The 18,465-nt window shown below is 40.4% G+C and overlaps 1 protein-coding gene across 3 annotated transcripts in view; it reads right to left on the reverse strand.

Annotated features, from left to right (window-relative positions):
* SEPT11 (septin 11) overlaps positions 1-18,465 on the reverse strand; it is a 118,167-nt gene that overhangs the window by 48,895 nt on the left and 50,807 nt on the right. For all 3 annotated transcript variants that reach the window (XM_025043792.1, XM_025043793.1, XM_006907630.3), the window contains exons 3-7: positions 15,428-15,623; positions 9,440-9,626; positions 5,952-6,113; positions 1,467-1,563; positions 70-238 (exon numbers count right to left, since the gene is read on the reverse strand). In XM_025043792.1, coding sequence (XP_024899560.1) covers positions 70-238; positions 1,467-1,563; positions 5,952-6,113; positions 9,440-9,626; positions 15,428-15,623 — 811 coding nt within the window. The remainder of the gene's footprint in view (positions 1-69; positions 239-1,466; positions 1,564-5,951; positions 6,114-9,439; positions 9,627-15,427; positions 15,624-18,465) is intronic.

Below are 18,465 nucleotides of genomic sequence, written 5' to 3' on the forward strand. Positions count from 1 at the left end.
CTTCTGTGATGCCCCAACGCACCACCTTCACCACTGTCTGGGAGACACCTGATTGCTAGGTGGCCTCACCTGAAAGGCTTGCTGTCAGGATCAGTGTCCTTGAAGCCCATCTCCTCGAGCTTACAGCGCCGATACAATTCATAGTGGCGGGTATGAGTCTGTTCTCGCAAGTCTTCCATGTTCACGCGGATCAGCATCTCCCGAAGTTTCACAAAATCGCAATGGTTTTCATTCTCAACTGCAGGAGATGGGGGTGGGGGTAGGAAAAGAGCTATCAGCAATAATGTCCCTGAAAATGTTAGGTCATGTTTCCAAGAGGTTGTCACCATCACTCCTGAAATCTCAGTGCCATTTACTCAAAGATCCGCTTTAGTTGCCTAAAGAAGACAAGATTTCTGATAACACTGAGCACAATACTGATGCCAGCAGTGACTGCTGAATGCCTGCTCAGTGCACGGTGCTGTGGGAAGAGCTTTAATGATACTGTCTTCACCCTTCACAATAGCTCTCCGAAGCAGACACTGTGACTCTTGTTTTGTAGGTGCAGAAGCATGGCTTTGCTCTCACAGAGGCAGCAGAGTCTATATTCAAACACTGTGACACTTGGCTCCAAACCAGGCCTATGTCTACCATTCCATGCTGTCTGGCACTGTACAAGGCAGTTTTTATATACCATCTCCTTTAATTTTATCAACAACACTATGAAGAAAACTTATTAGAGAGAAACTGATAAGATTCATAAAAATTATAATTTTCCTAGGCATCTCAAAGGTACTGTTTCTTCTCACTTCTCAGATTGACTGCCTTCCTTTAGAACAAAGGAAAAGGAAGACTGATATATCTCAAACCAATGAAGGAATTTCTGTACCCATCTGACTTAATCTATAGCACCGGATACCCTCCTCCCGAACACACAGGGCTAAATAGAGTCCTTGCCCATTAAAGTGGCATGTGAAAAGCTTCTCAGGCTAGAGACTGTGGTCATGCCCACAGTGCTAACTAACTACAGGTCAGATATTCTCATAATACTCATATATACTCATATAATACTCATATATTAACTGAGATAACATTTAATTGGAAACAATTTTTCAAGAGATAATGGAGAAACATGTATCTTCTTGTTTGCAAGAAACTCTTTACAGCTTTCTTATACTCTGCCGATGAAACTGGTTCAGACTCCTAGGTAAGAACTCTTTTCTATTAGACATTTACACTGAATTTCACAAGCCAACATTCTTGAGAGGCTGCCTCCCTGGCACTAGGGCTCTGCAGCCACTTCTCTCCATTGTATACCTACCTGGTCACTGTCTTCCTCACCTCCACAACTGCCAGATGTGCAACCCTGCTGCTCCCTACCTGCCCATGGTGGAGGACCTCTCCGAACATGACACGGAGGGAAGAAACGCGGTTGGCCACCTCAGTGGCTGAACATGAAGAATCCCTCCCCAATGATGCACACATACCCTGCACCACACCCCAGGGGTACTGCCTGGCCTTGGCCATCTTGTTGCCGATCTTCACTTCTTCAGTGCTGCCGACCACTGCAAATGGCAAATGGACCTGCCAAGCAACACAAGGGCAGAGGGTACAGTAAATCCTCACTTAACATCATTGATAGGTTCTTGGGAACTGCAACTTATAAGTGAAACAACTGTATAACAAAATCATTTCACTACAGTCTAACTGATATAAATAAGAGTTAAGTTCCTGTGGCATATTTTTGGTTATGAAAACATCACCACACTTTTAAAGACCCAAAACACTTCTAAAATTAAACATGGAAATACATGTGAGCTATACATACATTTAAGAAAGATTAACAAAAAACAAGAAAGATCATGATTTTCTAACCCGCTTATTCGGGGGTGGCCGGAGCCCATCCGGGCAGCTCGGAGAGCGAGGTGGGACCCCACCCTGGAAAGGATGCCCTTCCACTGCTGGGCACACTCGCACACACCCACACTCAGACTGGGACAATGCAGACATACCAATTCACCTAACGTGCACATCTTTGGGATGTGGGAAAACCAGAGTCCCCGGAGAAAAACCACACAGTGATGGGAAGAACGTGCAAACTCCACACAGACAGTGGCCCTGGCTGGAAATTTTTTTCCTCATCAATGTTATAAGGAAATGACATTGAACAAAACAAAATTATTTGAGGCCCTGCCACAGTTCTCTTCCCTAGCTCCAGCAAAGACTGGTTCTCCATCTACTTCTCCTCCCTTCTGCAGGCCTCTACTTAGTGACAAGAGAAATGAGGAGGGTAAAAGGTGGAAGTCCGCAGTCCTGTAGGGTGGTCTTCGTGTATCCTAGCCCTCCCACAACCAAATTCTGAATATGTGATATAAGCTACATTCAGGGGGAAGCTGTATGGGCCTTTACAACTATATAGTAAGCTTCAGATGCAAGCTGTCCCATACAGTAGCCATTAAGATATACGGCTCTTGAGAACTTGATATGGGGTTTGTGGGATCAAGAATCTAAATTTTACTTCACTTCAAACACAGATCTTCTAAAAGAGAAGAACCAGTTTTGTCAATGTAGATGCAAATATTATCTTTTTGGTACTTATTTTATATTGAAAAATTTTCAATTATGTTAGGAGCAACTGGTATGCATCCAAGTTGGGATGTGCTATAACTGCGAAATACATATTGGATTTCAGACTTACTATGAATATATCTCATTACAATTTTTATATTGATTATATGTTACAATGATAATATGTTGGATATACGGAGCTAATTAAGTTCTTAAAATTCATTTCATGTCTTCAATTTTGAATTACTTGTGTGGCTCATATTATATTTCTATTTAATAGCACTGCTTTAGACAGTTGATCATTTCACAAAATTTCAGTCGGAAATACACTGTAGTCCAAATTATTGGCCCAAGGCTTGCATCCAGGCTTATCTCAAGCAGAGATGGTATTCAAGACAACGGACTGCATGTTGGTTAGCTATGGCTGCATTCTGCGGGGAGGTGTAGTAATTCCATCTTTTTTCTATTAGCAGAGAAGATTTGAAATGTCTGCTCTGAGAATTATTATTTAGGGTTCCCTGATCTTCTACTACAGATAAAGTGAGAAAGATGAGACTGTTTTAAAGGTAAATCCTCTCCCACAGACAGCTTGACGTAACCCCAGCCCCAGCTGCCCGAGTGGTACTTTGCTGCTTGAGATATTTACATTTTCTAGTTCGTCTCATACGCCATAGGAAGGAAAGAAAGCACATCTCTTTCTCAAACTCCCAGTCTGTTCCCTGAAGCTGAAGAGCAACAGGGCCCTTCCAGCCAAACTTTTGGTATAACAACCAAGGAAACTGCTTTCTCCACTCAAACTGGGTGTTAAAAACATCCACCAACGAAGTCTGTTTTCCACATATCATATAGAATTTCATCACCAGGAACTGGGTGCAATGAAGAGCCTAAAAGAAAATTTCTTGATAAAGAGCAAGGTCGATTTGAGAATGTCAAAGATCTTCAGTTTTATTAATCTGATAAAGTGAGAAAGAGAGCAAAGGTTCATGGGTATTTTCTTTCCGAGAATTTTAACACAAATTTAGTTTCATGACCATGCGAAATGACTTAAAAGGATGTGGAGGGACAAAAAGAGAAAATGAGATGATATTCACTCGTGTTAATTCCTGAATCCCACACTGACACCCAACTTGCAGTTCCACGGCGGAAAAATAAATGCCATATGAGCCTGAGCCTTTGACAACGGTGTAAACTGCTCTGCTTAGGTAGCAGTTAGCATAAAGGGCAAGGGTATCAGCTATTAGGGCCAACCTGCCTGGGTTCAAATCCTACTTCTGCTACTGACAGTTGCGCAATCTTAGGTGCCAGGCTGCAGTTTCCTCATACATGAGGTAGAAGTAATAGTACTTCCTGTGGGATTGTTGTGAAGATTAAATATAAAGCCTCACACAGTGCCTGGTGCATAGTAAATGCTCCATAAATGTCAAAAATGTCAGCTGCTACTATTATTATGAAGTTCTCAATACCCAGAACCAGAGAATTTTAGAGGTAGGATAGACCTTACATTTATCATTCAGTTCAATCATGCATAGGAATTTCTCTCCATGTATCTGAGTTGAAACACAATCTGTTGTCCACCTATCACTTACGATAAGAACTCACTACTTCGGTAAGGTGTTTGCTGCGTTGTGGTGGTGTGGACAGTCACGCTTCATACTGGGCCACACACAACCCCTCCCTGCTCTTTTGCCCATTAGTTTTGGTTCTGTCTTTTGAATAAGTCCCATCACTCCTCCTTATGGCAACCTTCCTTTCACACCCTCTCATGACTATTTCCCAGGAAGAATCTGCTCTCCAGTTTCTTCCAGAGCCTTTACTATCCCGGCCACAGGAGGATGACAGCCAGAATGAGTCACCCGACTCAGAGTGTGACCAGACTAGAGCAGAGCGGAGCTGGACTATCTCTGCACTAATGAGATCTCTAAATTTTAAATTCATAAAATCACAGCCCCAGAGAGGGGGAAAGTTATATTTGCTTCCAAATTTCTAATCATACTGAGATTAATTTAAGGAAGAAATCTTCCCTAAATGAAGACAGCCCTATCTAGCAAAGTCCATATGCTGAACTGCAGAAACAAGAAGCAGTTTTGTGGAGTAACACTGATCTCCTAAATTATGATGGCAAACAATGCAGAATGGGGACCAGGTGGGTTCGGTTGAAACCTCGGTGCTGCTATTAACTAGATGGCTTTGACCAAGTCATTTAATTCTCTAGATGAACCTCAGTATGACTCCCTTTATATGAAATGTCCAGAACCGGCAAATCTAGAAACGAAAAAGTAGATTAGTGATTGCCTAAAGCTGGGATGGTCAGAGAATTGACAGCTAAAAGGTACATGGTTTCTTTTAGGGTGATGAAAATGTTCCAAAATGGATTGTGGCAATAGTTATTCAACTTTGTGAATATATGAGAAACCACTGAATTGTACAGTATATCAATAATATCTCGAGAAAGCTGTTAATTTTTTAAGTGTCACTAGAGCATTCGACAATGACTTAATCAGACATAACTTTTCGTGACTGGATCTTCTAATGATAGCAGAGCATACATCAATCTACCACAAATTTAAAAAATCTAAACTGACTTCCACTGCCACTAGCACAGTTCTGAATCCATTTTTAGCATGTATTCAGGTAAGGCCAAGAAGCTATTTAATAACATAATTACATTTCACTGGAGCTCACAATTTTAAGAATTTTAAAAATAATCACTAGGCACCAACTATGTTACAAAGAATGCTACTTTTATAGAAGTTATGCATTCTCAAATGAAAAAAGATGTGTATCATCACTGTGGCCTCAGAGATGAGCCATGCCTCTGAGATACAAAAGGGAGCAGTGGGGACAATTTGGCTACCAACTGGCAGGACAGAGGTGCACCAGGAGAGCCTCCGTCACAGGCATGCTGATAGTGCTGAAGCTTTAATCATTTATCTCCTGATCAGTTCCTCTGTGCACTGTGGAAGTTTTACCTTCAATTGCCAGTTTACCTAATGATTCAGGAAAGGGTGGGGAAATAGAAAAGGAGGGAAAGGCAGAATCCGATCACAAAAAGTGAGGCAGGTGGACATATTTCTGCCAACACTGGCAGAAGCAGAGATCTATTTCCTTTGAGCTGCACTGTGTGAAAAAGCGCTGGGCTGGCATTCCATTCCCACAAGATTTGCTGTAGAAATCATAACTGTTAGAGTGGGAAGGAAATCTGACACCATCTTGTCTAACTCTCCCATCTGAAAGACAGGAAAACTGAGGAGCATGGGGGTTAAATGCCTTGAAATAGTGGCAGAACTGGACCACACTGAAAATGTCAGATTTCCAGTCCAGTGTTCTAGCCGCTTTACAGTACTGCTACTAAGAAAAGTTTTCAGGAAAATCACTGGTTGATCCTTTCTTACTTGAGGACTTACACTCATTGTTGCATTAATCTCTGCCACCGTTTCTTCATCTGTGGGGAACTGATATATCTGGACTCCATTGCTGACTAGTTCGCTCATGATCTTACTCTTGAATTTGTGCAATTCGTTCTTGGCGATAGTGTCAGCTTTTGCAATTATTGGAATGATGTTCACCTATAAAACAAACAAATCCACTTTTACATAATTCTGACATTAAAAAAATTACATGAATAAAAAGTAGCAAAAGACTAATAAAAATTGTAAAACTTCAGTTAAAACAGAGATGGTACTAAAAATAGGACTTTCTACCTAGATGCATTATTAAGGAGACATAGGACAATCTTTCAGTTTCATCTGTGAACACTTTTACTTCCTCCCATCTGGCACTGAAAGCATAATCGTAATTTCCTCTCCTGTGCTACCTCATTCTTCTTTACAGAGTAAAAGGAAGTGTTCCCCTTTGACAAATAGCCATAACAAAGATGCCTATTCTTTGAATAACCAACCACTCCTTTTAGGCCCCTCCCAGCTACTTCAGAACTTGATTTTAGCATGCTCCTAACATTGTAATAACAAAGTTTTTGTTAGTTACAATAGCGGAATATTCAGCTCTACGCAGGATAACAACCTTTCTTTTTCTGATAATCTGAAAATTGCTAGAAGTGGAGAACCTAAGTATTCACCAAAACAAAAAGTTTCACCTACCTCTAAATTTTTCAAAATCACATCAACTAATTCTTTTGAAAGTCAGCTTCTATCACATTACTCCTTCACGCCAGAATGAGACCTAGTGCCAAAGGTAAGCTCACTTTCAGAGCATTGGTTACAAAGACCAGGGAGCACTCAGAGTTTGATAACCATCGCAGAAAGGCCAGAACGAGAGCCAAGGATGTCCTCAAGCACAAGCCCCAGACCCCAAGTTGGGGGTATTCTTCTCCTAGCTTCTGTCAGCATGGTCCGCAGGACACACTTTTAAAAATTCCTTTTTAAGATTAACTTTCGTCCGCTCCCTGACAGGTACAGAGGTTTCAGTAAGATGCTGCTGACATCCGATACCTGGGGTCATGCTCTCCACTTAGCTCAGGTGAAAAGGGAATGACTCAGTGAGAAAGCAGGCCTAGCCAGAGAAGAGACTTTAGGGAGGCTTTCCAGGTCATGTCTGCATTCCTTTGCTTCTCCTTTTATCCCAAGAGCCAAATCAAAAATCCCGGATAAACCAGCAAGAGATGACGTGCTCACAGAAAAACTTATTCCTGACTGACTCCTAATCTCATCATACTTAGGTTTCCTCCAGCAAGTGGCAGGCTGAAAACACATCGCTGTCGGTGGGGGAAAACGTTAGGCTTGGGACCTGATGAACGAAAGACTTCCCAGGTGTTCATCTTGGCTATCTCTTGTATACATTCAGCATTCAGTTAATATCCACACAGACAAAATGGCAGAGCGTCATAGTTTCTTGGCCAACTTGATCAGAGTAGACAAACAGACCAGACAATTTAAAGTCTCTTTTTAACTCAGCGGCAGGTACTTGCAAATCTTTTCTGAAATCATCATATATTTTGCATAACCCTTCACTTCACTTACGTAAACAAACCTTTGACAATACTGTGTTCAGATGCCACCTAACACTAATTCTACAACATATCAATCCATTTAAAGCAGTTTAACCCAGGGGTCCTCAACCCCCGGCCACAGACCAGTATGGGTCCACAGCCTATTAGGAATGGGGCCACACAACAGGAAGCGAGCAGCAGCTGGCAGGCCAGCGAAGCTTCATCTGTAATTGCAGCCGCTCCCCAGTGCTAGCGTCACTGCCTCAGCTCCACCTCAGATCATCAGGCATTAGATTCTTACAGAAGCACCAGTCCCTGGTGCCAAAATGTTGAGGACCACTGGTTTAACCTGCTTTGTGATGACTTTTTTTTTTTTTAAACTATGTGGGGGTTTTTTTGCCTTATTTTCTTTTCCTTTTTAAATCAACTGTACTAAACATAATCCTGTGTTGGATATTAGCCTGGCTGGTCTATACACTAGGCCTCAGTGAAGGTGCCAACTCCCTCGCCAGACTTCCCCAGCCCCGCTTTCAAGGACATGACAGCACAGAGAATAGGCCTCACCGCCCAGGACCCCACCACCACCACCACCATGGATGGCTAACTGCAGCTGAATCAGACGAGATGAAGAAAGGTTTCTATTTATTCTCCCAGCAGCACTCTAGCTGCAATAATCCTTTCAGGCTGTTAGAATATTTTTCTGTAAAACAAGAGGAGCCTGGCCCAGCTTCGGCTGCTGCAGGCCCCTTGTGGGCCAGTTCAGACAGAGACCTTGGGGACAGGCGATCTTCTCAGCCTTCTCTCATTATTATGTCCCCCTGGAGAGAAAGCATCTTTTAAACAGTGTTGTATAGACAAAAAATACCATCCAACAAAGCCCTCCGAGGATGACAAGATTTTTTTTATTGAACTTGAAAGGAGGTTAGAATCTAGGAGAAAATACCATAGCTTTGTTTCGTGGTGGTTCTCGTTGCCATTTGCCGCTGCTCTATTTCAGAATGTATTATCTTCCGCTTATCTCAAAATGGAAAATCAAATTAATTGTAAAGTAGATCAGCTAATGTTATCAAAACTCCTCGGTCTTTTCCTTCAAATTCTGTGAAAGAGAGGAGTTATCAATGCGGAAAGATCAAACTGAAACTAAGATCTTCCTTCTTTTGAACACCTGGGTACAGTTCAGTTTTAAAATCTGAGCAGCTGGACCATCCTTATCGAATTAAAGACAAACCTTTTAAGAGATTTAGAGAAAGTTTTTAATAAAATAAAACAAATCATGAATTTATTTTTTGATCTCCCTAAATTTAACCCTTCCTATGGCCATTTCGGTATGTCCACTATAAAATTCCCCAACTTTCATCAGAGCATACACTGATGCTAACTCAAGAAATAAAAATACTTTGTAACAAAGTTACATAGTTTTGTTTTCTCTTAATATTCAAAGAGGTTAGGTTTAGAAGCGTTTTTTTCACAGTGCTAACCCCCACAGTTCTGTGACTCAGAAAACACAAATTACAGGGTTGTGGGGAGGGGTAGAGAGACAAATAGGCAGAGCAGGGAAAATTTTTAGGACGGTGAAACTACTCTGTCAGATAGCTACATATCATCACACATTTGTTCAAATCCACAGAATAACAACAGCAAGAATGAGCCCTAATGTAAACTATGGACTTTGGGTGGTTATAATGTATCACTGTAGGTTTATCAATTATAATAATCGTGCCACCCTCTGGTGGAGGATGCTGGTAATGGGGGAGGCTGTGTTGGTAACGCATGGGGGTAGGGCTAGATAGGACATTTCTGTATCTTCCTCTTAATTTAGCTTGACTCTAATACTACTCTAAAATATAGTCTTTAAAACAAAACAAAAAAAACAAATTACATTGTAAGCAGAGAATAAATTGAGGCCTTTGCATAACAGGGATCTAAAAGGAGAGTGGCAGTGAGTACCTTACTGTCCAGCTTTTTCATGGTGACCAGGTCCAGGGACTTCAGTGAATGTCCAGTAGGGGCAATGAAGTAGAGGCACGCGTGGATCCTGGTGTCGTGGTAGTTGAAGAGAGAACGCTTGATCTTCAATTCCTCTTGCAAGTAGGCCTCAAACTGAGCATCGATATATTCCACTATCGGCTTATAGCTAGAATGCAGAAGAACGTTTTCTAAAATACATGTTCAAGTCAGCATGCTTCTAGTCACAAAGCTCTTTGGCAGTTCAGCGTGGCACTGTCCTCCAGTAAAGTCTTCACTTGTTCCCTCTTCCCTAAGAGCTAAAGCTCCAACGCCTTGCCATCCCAGGCCTTCCATCTCCCGGTCCCAGAATGTTCTCCAGGCTCCTCTCTCCCGCTCCCCCACCCCACCCAGATTACCCTCCCTTTCTCTCCCAGCCATGCACAACGAGCCCTGCCTCCACGCCTTTGCTCATGCGAGCCCCTCTACAAGGTCTTCCTATTATTCCCTTGGCTGACAGTAAGGCTTTAAGACAGAGATCATAACCATACGGAGCACGCTGTCACATCCCCCATGGCATCCGCGAAGATATTGTTAGAAGATTGTGGCATTCTTTCCTGTTGGACCAAAACTGAGCCTCAAAATCTGTCCCAACAAAGTGATTCTGACAGCCTCTACCAACTGACTGGCATTAGTGCACGAAATAAAACTGTTTTGTGAGTTCAAGATACAGCACCACTTCCTGCTGGGAGCTCTTCCCTTGTCCTTGGCCCCATTCCTCCAGAGAGATGAGGGGTTCTCTGTGCTCTCACAAAACCCTGTGAACATTCCATAACTTCAGCTATAAACTGAAGTGCCTGGACCATTATGATCGTCAAGATTTTTTCCAACTCTAAAATGTTATAATTTGAAGGTAAACTTTATAACTCTCTCTTCTTACCAAATCATAATTCAAATGTTTTAGATAATCATGTATGATTCTATTAACTGACCATAAACACAATCATTAACAGCATATTGGGAATTTACATTCAATAAACCATATGTTCTTCAGAGATTAAGTAGCACACATTAGGTCACTATGGAAAAGCCATGAGCTCTCTCAGGTTTCCAAGGGGACAGTTCAGAAGTCAGTGCCAGCAGCAATGAGATTGGTCTATTAGGAATATAATGGGTTAATTCTCCCCAAACTAATTGCCTTGCTGAGGAATGATTTAAGCTTTATGAAAAATAAAAGTCTTCTAATACTCAACTCCCAGGCCCATAAATTAACTAAAATTCTTGAAAGGGAACTGCAAATCTTTTATAATGAAGATGACAGCAGACACTTTAAGAGAAAAAAACAAACAAAAAACCAAAATAAAAATAAAACTAAAAAGAAATTTATGACGAAAACCAAAGCTGTCAGATAAAAAGCTTTTTGATATTTTTCCTTGGTAATTTATGACAAACCACTGATTCACTTTAAGCAGACAAAATCTCTAGAGGTTTAAAGAAAAAGTACAATATGCCTCAGCAATAATAAAGTTCTAAATCACAACAAGCAAAATTCCAATGAAAGGATGAGCAACTGATAAGATTTTTGTTTTCAAATTTTAAAATATAGGCAGGTACTTTATAACAATAGTAATAATCATTATTATTAAAGAATAGTTATATAGGATGGTGGTTAGAAGTATAGATTTAAGCTAGAACACCTAAGACCAAAATCTAACTCTACAACATACGAGCTGTGAACTTTGGACAAATTATTAAATCTCTCTGCCTCTGTTTCCTCATAGGTAAATCAGGGACAAAAACAGAGCTATTGTAACAAATAATTGAGCTAATATATGTAAAGGACTAGCATATAAAAGTACTATATAACTATTACACAGCAGCAAACAAAAATCATACAATCAATAACAAATAAGAGAAAAGCAAGTCCGACTGTTTTTAAAAGACAAGGGAAAAAAGGGGGAGAACTTACCCTCATCAGGATTGTTGGTAACTGTTCTGCTGCTGAGTACACACCCACTAGGGAAGTGTACCGGGCCCCTCCAATGAAGTCCCCCATGCCCTGTCAGTCCAGGGCCTACTCTTAGTCCTTGACACTAAGGCATGTATGATACCAAGGCATGCATGGGGGAGGGGAATCGAGGTCCTCCCCCAGAACTCTCTTAGCCCCCAAAAGAGGAAAAGCAGCTCATAGCTTTTCTGCCTTCCCAGTTCTTGATTTTCAGTTTCTCAGCACCTCCCCCCACCGATAGTAGTCCATGTATGTTCTGCTTTGTATTAACGTCACTTTTAGCCTCTGGTTTTGATTATGATCCTCGAAGATTATGGGAGGTGAGGAATGCTTTCTCCCCTGGATTCAACATATCCAAAGAAACCTACTGTTCTCATATCTTGGCCCCCTACTGCCTTCCTGTGAGGGAGTCCTGGCCAATCTTTTGATCTCCTTCTTTCCAGTCTATGTGGTCTCCCTGGAAAATCGTATTTATTCCTGTGTTTTACTTGCCATCTCTACCTGATGATGATAACTCACAAATCTCTACTTCCAGCCCAGATCCTTCACCTGAGCTTCAGACCCATCCACCTTACTGCTTATCAGATATTTCCATTTGTTCTTCTAATTAAATGTGTCCAAAATCAAATTCTTCATCTTGCCCCTAAACCCACATTTACTTCCCCATATTCTTCAGCACAGTGAATGGCATCTCCAGCCACACTGCTGGCCAAATCAGAAACTGAGATTCAACCCAGAAACCTCTCCTCCTACCTTCCACACATGAAATCTCATCCATTTTGTGTATCATTATAAACTAATAAAAAAACGTATTCCAGGGAAACCCTTTACCAAAATCACTGTTGCCTATGTCGAAGATTTAATTATGTTGATGAAAGTTTCCTTCTGATGCATAACGAGCCAGCCAACTAAGTGGCTTTGTACTCACTTTCACAATCTTTTAAACAAATTCTCTGCCCTTCTCTCTCCTACTGCTTTCCACTTGTTATCTACATTCCCAGTCAAAAAGATAAGGGTGTTTAATCCCTATTTTGTCTTTTGCTTGTTTCTATTCTTATAGAAAAGGACACCTTTTCTATTCAGAATATAAAAGGACACCATTTATATTCTGTTCGGCAAATTCAAACTTCTCTGGATTGTAGCCATATAAACCAATAGAAAACAGCAGGAGTGGGGATCATAACCAGACCTTACATTTTAATATTATTTCCTTTTAAGGCATAAGGATATTCTCTTTTACCCACGACTCATTCATATACCTCCAGCCATAAACACACACACACACTAAATGACATAGGTTGACCTAAAAATGATGGAAAAAATATTTTACGCAATGTTTTCTATCTAACCAAACTACCCACTGATTATTCTTGCAAAACAGCCAATGCCATCATATAAAAGGATTCTCCGTTTTATATATAACCAGATGCCTACCATGTATTTTTCTCTATATGGCCGTTATTAGCCAAAGTCAATTTTCTTTATCCCTCAACTACCTATACTAGATAGTGTAAAAAACAAACAAACAAACGAACGAAAACCCTTATAATTTAAAGAAAAACAGCCCACTTCGATTCCATTTTATAACTCTGATGAAGATGTGTTTGGTGATTGTGAGGATTCTCCCTCAGTGGATTTCAATCATCCATGCGTTTCAGGGCTGATTATCATATTAGCTACTGATTTGTCACTAACAGTCTAACACTCATCTCCCAAATGTAGGGCTAATTATTCAATTTCTAGTTCTGCAGTGAAACTGGATTTCCCTTCTTCTCCAGATCCCTTTCCTTCCTCACTGAAAAGTATAGACAGCAAAACGAGGAAGCCCTTACACCATGAAGAGGTTATCATGCTATTAAACATAACAGAAAACCTTACCAGATCTCTCTTCCTGCCTCCTTCTATCTAGCCTGGTCCCAGGCGGATAATGATGCAAAAAAAGGCTGACATCCGAAGCCTAGATAAACAAACTGGGACATTCTTGAAGTCTTGCATCGATGGCAGAAAAGCTTGCCTAATCCCCAAAGTAGTAAAATAATCACGGGTTTAGAGAAACAGTACATCCTTTCCCATATGGTTACACATCAATGCAAAAATGCACATCCCACTTCCAATTTTTTGATGGATGCAGGGCCTATCTGAATAACTAACTATTTTAAACAATAGTCTAGTCATTTAGGTTTACAGTCAATAGTGTCACCACTGCCTTCTGGGGCACATAGTTCTAAATGCCATTTAAAGAGATTATGCAACAGCTGTCAAGAAATTTCAGAAGAAAAAAAATATGTGGTATCTAGGTTAGGTTAATATCACACTTCCTCTCTTCTAAATCTCCTTGGAAACTATTATTTGACCCAAATGAGTCAGATAATTTTTTAAAGAGGCCTCCAGATGCAATTATGAGGATCAGCATTGTACTTGCTACTTGCTGTTCAGGCGCAGGCGAGTGCAAACCCACCAGCCTGAGGGCTAGCCCCTGTGTAGGGGAAAGGCAAAAACTCAGTGGCAGTGCTGAGGCAATGATGACTCTGAGCTAAAACAGCACAAGGAATCTTAGCGGCAAGAATGTGAAAGATGGTTCTCATTCCTGCAGGAAGAAATCCTGAAAAGGTCCAGTTGCAGCCTTCTAATCAGTGAGTATACAGCATGGCATTCTCTAACTCCAGGGAGAAACCCATGCAGGTTGGAGAGCTGGAGATATACGCCTTGTGATCACGCAATGACCGGGAGCCCCCAGCTTTCTCCCAGGCTCCCACAATGCACCTACGCTTTTTCTTGTTGCCAGGGTTTTCTCTTCATCCACTCCACTTGGCATTACAAATAGCCTTCAGGCAGTAACCTCTCCATCATGCCTTGGCATTGAGGTCATAAATTAAAAGCAACTGCTCAGCTGCAGGGTCTGAGCTCAGCTGTCCCCCACCCCAACACAATGTACAGATAGTCCATTTTGACCAGATGCAAAATAAAATCTTTCTCACTATATCTAACAATTGCTCCTGTTATTACAGGGCAATGTTTATTAATAAGCATTTAAATTGCTCTATAGATAAAACAGAGCTCAGTGCTCAGCTACATAATGAACTAAGTATTTCTCTGTCATTACTATGGTGCTCATATATATCAGAGATAGTTAAAATATATCTAGACAGTACACATTTCTAGATAAAAATAGTTCAAGTTTCTCTTTTTGAAACACGTGCATATAATATACAGTTTTGAGGAAAATGAAAAAACAAACAATTAAACAAAAACCCTGATGCTACTGAAGTTTCTGAGCCCTGAACAAAAATACCACAATTTATTGCATTGGTGTTTTATTCTCATAATGCTGTCATTGCTCCAAAATGTCTTTGGAAGCCCCCTTCTGGGATCATCTTTAGGACTGGGACAATTTTATTTTTTAAGGTTCTCAAACTTCTTTTAAGAATGAATGTAACATTTAAAAGAGTCAGCCAGGAATTACTAAGATTTTTCCAAGAGCTTTCATAAAAAACATTTTCTTCATTTTGAGGTTTTAGGAGCAACACAAGGCAGAAGCCACACAGGGAGAAGGGCTCCTCTTGTAAGCAATGGTGAAAGCATCTGGTTACCTGGGACAGTTGTGGTGGAGGTTCTAGAGACCTGCCCCCAGGGTCATGGGTACCAGAACTATGTAAGGTGGTTGGTGGCAGGGGCTTCTGCTAACTGTTCTGTTAGGTGGTCGTATGTTTCTCTAGATTGATTTTACTGTTGGGAAAGGCCCCAAACCTGGTTCCATGGCCCTCCTTGAAAAATGCTGTTAAGTTAGCTTATTCCTTCTAACAAATCCCTTTTCTGCTCACTAGCTAAAATCAATTACACCAGCTGATTCTGACCTCAAGAAAATTGGGTGGTAGAGTTGGATCAAGCCCCATAACCAGTGAACATTTAGCCTTTGAATTTACCTGGGATGGGTCCCGTTATCTCTTCATCCATTTATATCCCCTCAAAATCCCAAGATATACCTGTCATCTTTATTTATCTGGTCTCCAAATCCCACAGTGTCGACGATGGTTAATTTCAGCCGGACATTGCTTTCCTGAAGCTCGTAACTTCTGGCTTTTAACCGGACACCTGGTTCATTGTGAGTAGCTGGGTCACTTTCAAATTTGGTGTTGAATAAAGTGTCCATTAACGTGGATTTGCCAATGCCTGTCTCACCTACATGACCACAAGAGAGTAATCAGAGAATGTGTCAGTGCCTGTCAGATATCAGTTCGCTTCATCAGGAGCTTTTCATAATGTTTGTAAAACTTTTTAAACAGTCATTATCACCAGAAATTCCTCCACAAAAAGATAGTCAGTTTTTTACAAGTATGATCTATCGAATACCTCCCTAAAAACGTCTTAATGAATTTCAGAAATTATTTAGCAGAAAAGATCTTGAACTTACATTTCAAGATGCTCTTCTTTACCTCTGCATAGAGAAACAGAACCTGTGAGTGGTCAGTTTGTACATTACAAAGTGTATCTCTTCCTCTCCTAATTATTGGAGTACCAAACTGTGTCACTTAAAAAAATTATATTGCTGAGTTTCTATTATTAGGAAAAAAAGACTTAGTCCATTTATATCGAATTATCTGATACCATCTAATGTTGTCAAAAATAATTAAATTTTCCGAAACAACACTCTTAACAATAACCGCAATAATAACCAACGCAGCTAAAGTTACTGAGTACTTACTTCATGCCAGGCCCTGTGGCAAGAGCTTCCAAACCATGATTTCATTTAAACACTATTACTACCCACCATGAAACAAACAGGTGTCCCTGTTCCCTCCGCTTTACAGACGGGGTTCTAAGGCTTAGATAAAGGTTTAAGTAACTTGCCTAAAGTCACATTGTTAAGTGGCAGAGCCAAGGTTCTAACCCAAGTCTGTGTGATTCTAACACCCACACTCAACCAACAAAGAATCCAAATTTACTATTATAGAAAAAACCAACTGTCTAATATTTTCCAGTTATAGTTATGAATTTGTGTGAATCCTCTATATTATCCCCATGTACTTTCCTTATTCTGCTGGAGTCAAGATGGCAAACATCTAGTTAGATAGCTTTCTCAGTTGCAGAGTGATATCTGTGACAATGAAACTAAATCATGTTAAATTGGCCTTACTAATTCATTTATAATTTAAGTCAATAGCGTTTACTAAGACCCTGATATGAGCAAAGCAGAATGGTATCGATAAACTAATTAAATGGTTAAGACCCACAGGTGGAGCCACAAGGAACTTTAGCCTGACCTCCATAATAAAGCCAAGCAAAATTCTCAACTCTAAATCTTATACTGAGTCAAAAATAGTTGGCAGTGAGAAAGAACCCACCCTTGTCATTGATGGTGGTGGTGGCAGTGACTGAATCTGTGATGGCAGAAAGAGGGAAGTGAAAAATCAAAGAATTATACATAGAAATGTCTGTTTGTTTGTTTGTTTTTTAATCTGGAAAATTTCCCAGTTCGATTTCCAGCTCAATTTAAACATGCCAATATGTTCCAGCCCTTTCAAAAAAATCCCAGGAATGGTTCTTCTTTTAAAAGATTGCTATGACTTTTAGGATGGTGATAATTCCATGGAGGGAAAAAAGAAAAACTCTGGGATTTATAGTATTAAGGCCACTTTCTCACTGTAATGACAAAACCTACTTATTATTTAGAAGTTCTGTATTACTCATTGCTTTCCAACATAATGCAAAAGCAAAGTAGGATGGTCTTTTTGGATGTGAGCTTTCTCTAATTAGAAGCCTCATGTGGCTTGCCACTGACTACAATGATTCACTTAGAGGATAAGAGTTGCTCAAGTGTGTTTGCCCTCCCATTGGGCCCCTAATACCTCTAAGATCAAAGAATTTCCTCTTTCCTCAGCCTTCATTCAGTCAGTATTTTTCCAGTGCCTACTGTGTACCAAACTCTGCCAAGTTCTGGGAATACAACAATAAACTAGCCTGCTATGGTATTCTCCCATAGTTTAGAATCTGACCTGAAACATGACTGAATACCAATCAGACTCTATTATTATGGGAATATTTTAAGTGTCTGCCATAACCACATTCCCCTTATGAGCAAGACCATACTTTATACTCTTTGACCTTACTAGTAACCGTAGGTAACTGGATCAGGGCAAGCCACATGAACAAAGGCACCCATGGAAGTCTGATCATTATGCTCTGAGAGAGTACTCCTTATTAGACAGGAACCTGCCTATCCAATCAGAACTTCTCTCTTTGGGAGTTTGAATGAGAGACATACAATATGCACACAAGGCAACGGCATACGAAAAGAAGATACGCAAAGAAAAGTGAATAAGCAGAAGCCATGAAGCAGCAAAGGCTTTAGGTAAATCGAAGACATGTTGTTGACAGACCGTTAGCTGAGAATATAGAAGAAACAGAGCTGATAGAAACAGTAGAGCTTAGTATTTGAAATTCATTCATTACTAATACTTGAGTATTTACTATGTGACAAGCGTAGGTGCTGGGAATAAAATGGTGAATAAAAACAGACAACAGACACTGCTTACACTTCTGTAATATCCCGAATGTTGTTCCAGATCACCATTAAATCTGGCCGTATAACAGTTGAGACTGTTTCTTGTCTTCCTTGCCTTACCTGAATATTCTTACCAGAAAAGCCCATTAATAAAAGTAATTTAAACTAGTCTCTGCTTCCTAACATGGTAGAGCTCAACAAGCTCATAGCCAGGATTCACAGCTTAACAAAGTAACTTTTGAGCAAAACAAAGTTGCCATGTAATGGATACAGAAACAAAACAGGGCTCTCACTCTTAAGGTACTTGGAATCTGGTAGGCAATTCAATTCTGTAGGTACTCCAGTCATTTTAAGTACCTGCTACATGTGTAACTTTCTCAAGTGCAGCAGACTTCTTTTCAGGATTTACCTATTTTCAGAGCTTGTGTAAAGGAATGACAGCAGAACTACCTTATAAAGGTTTCTCCATAAGGTAAAAGTTCTGTCAGTAGAAAGTGACCCATTCAACTTTCATCTCTT

Source organism: Pteropus alecto, unplaced genomic scaffold (assembly GCF_000325575.1).
Source record: "Pteropus alecto unplaced genomic scaffold, ASM32557v1 scaffold161, whole genome shotgun sequence".
In the NCBI taxonomy this organism is placed as follows: Eukaryota; Metazoa; Chordata; class Mammalia; order Chiroptera; family Pteropodidae; genus Pteropus; species Pteropus alecto.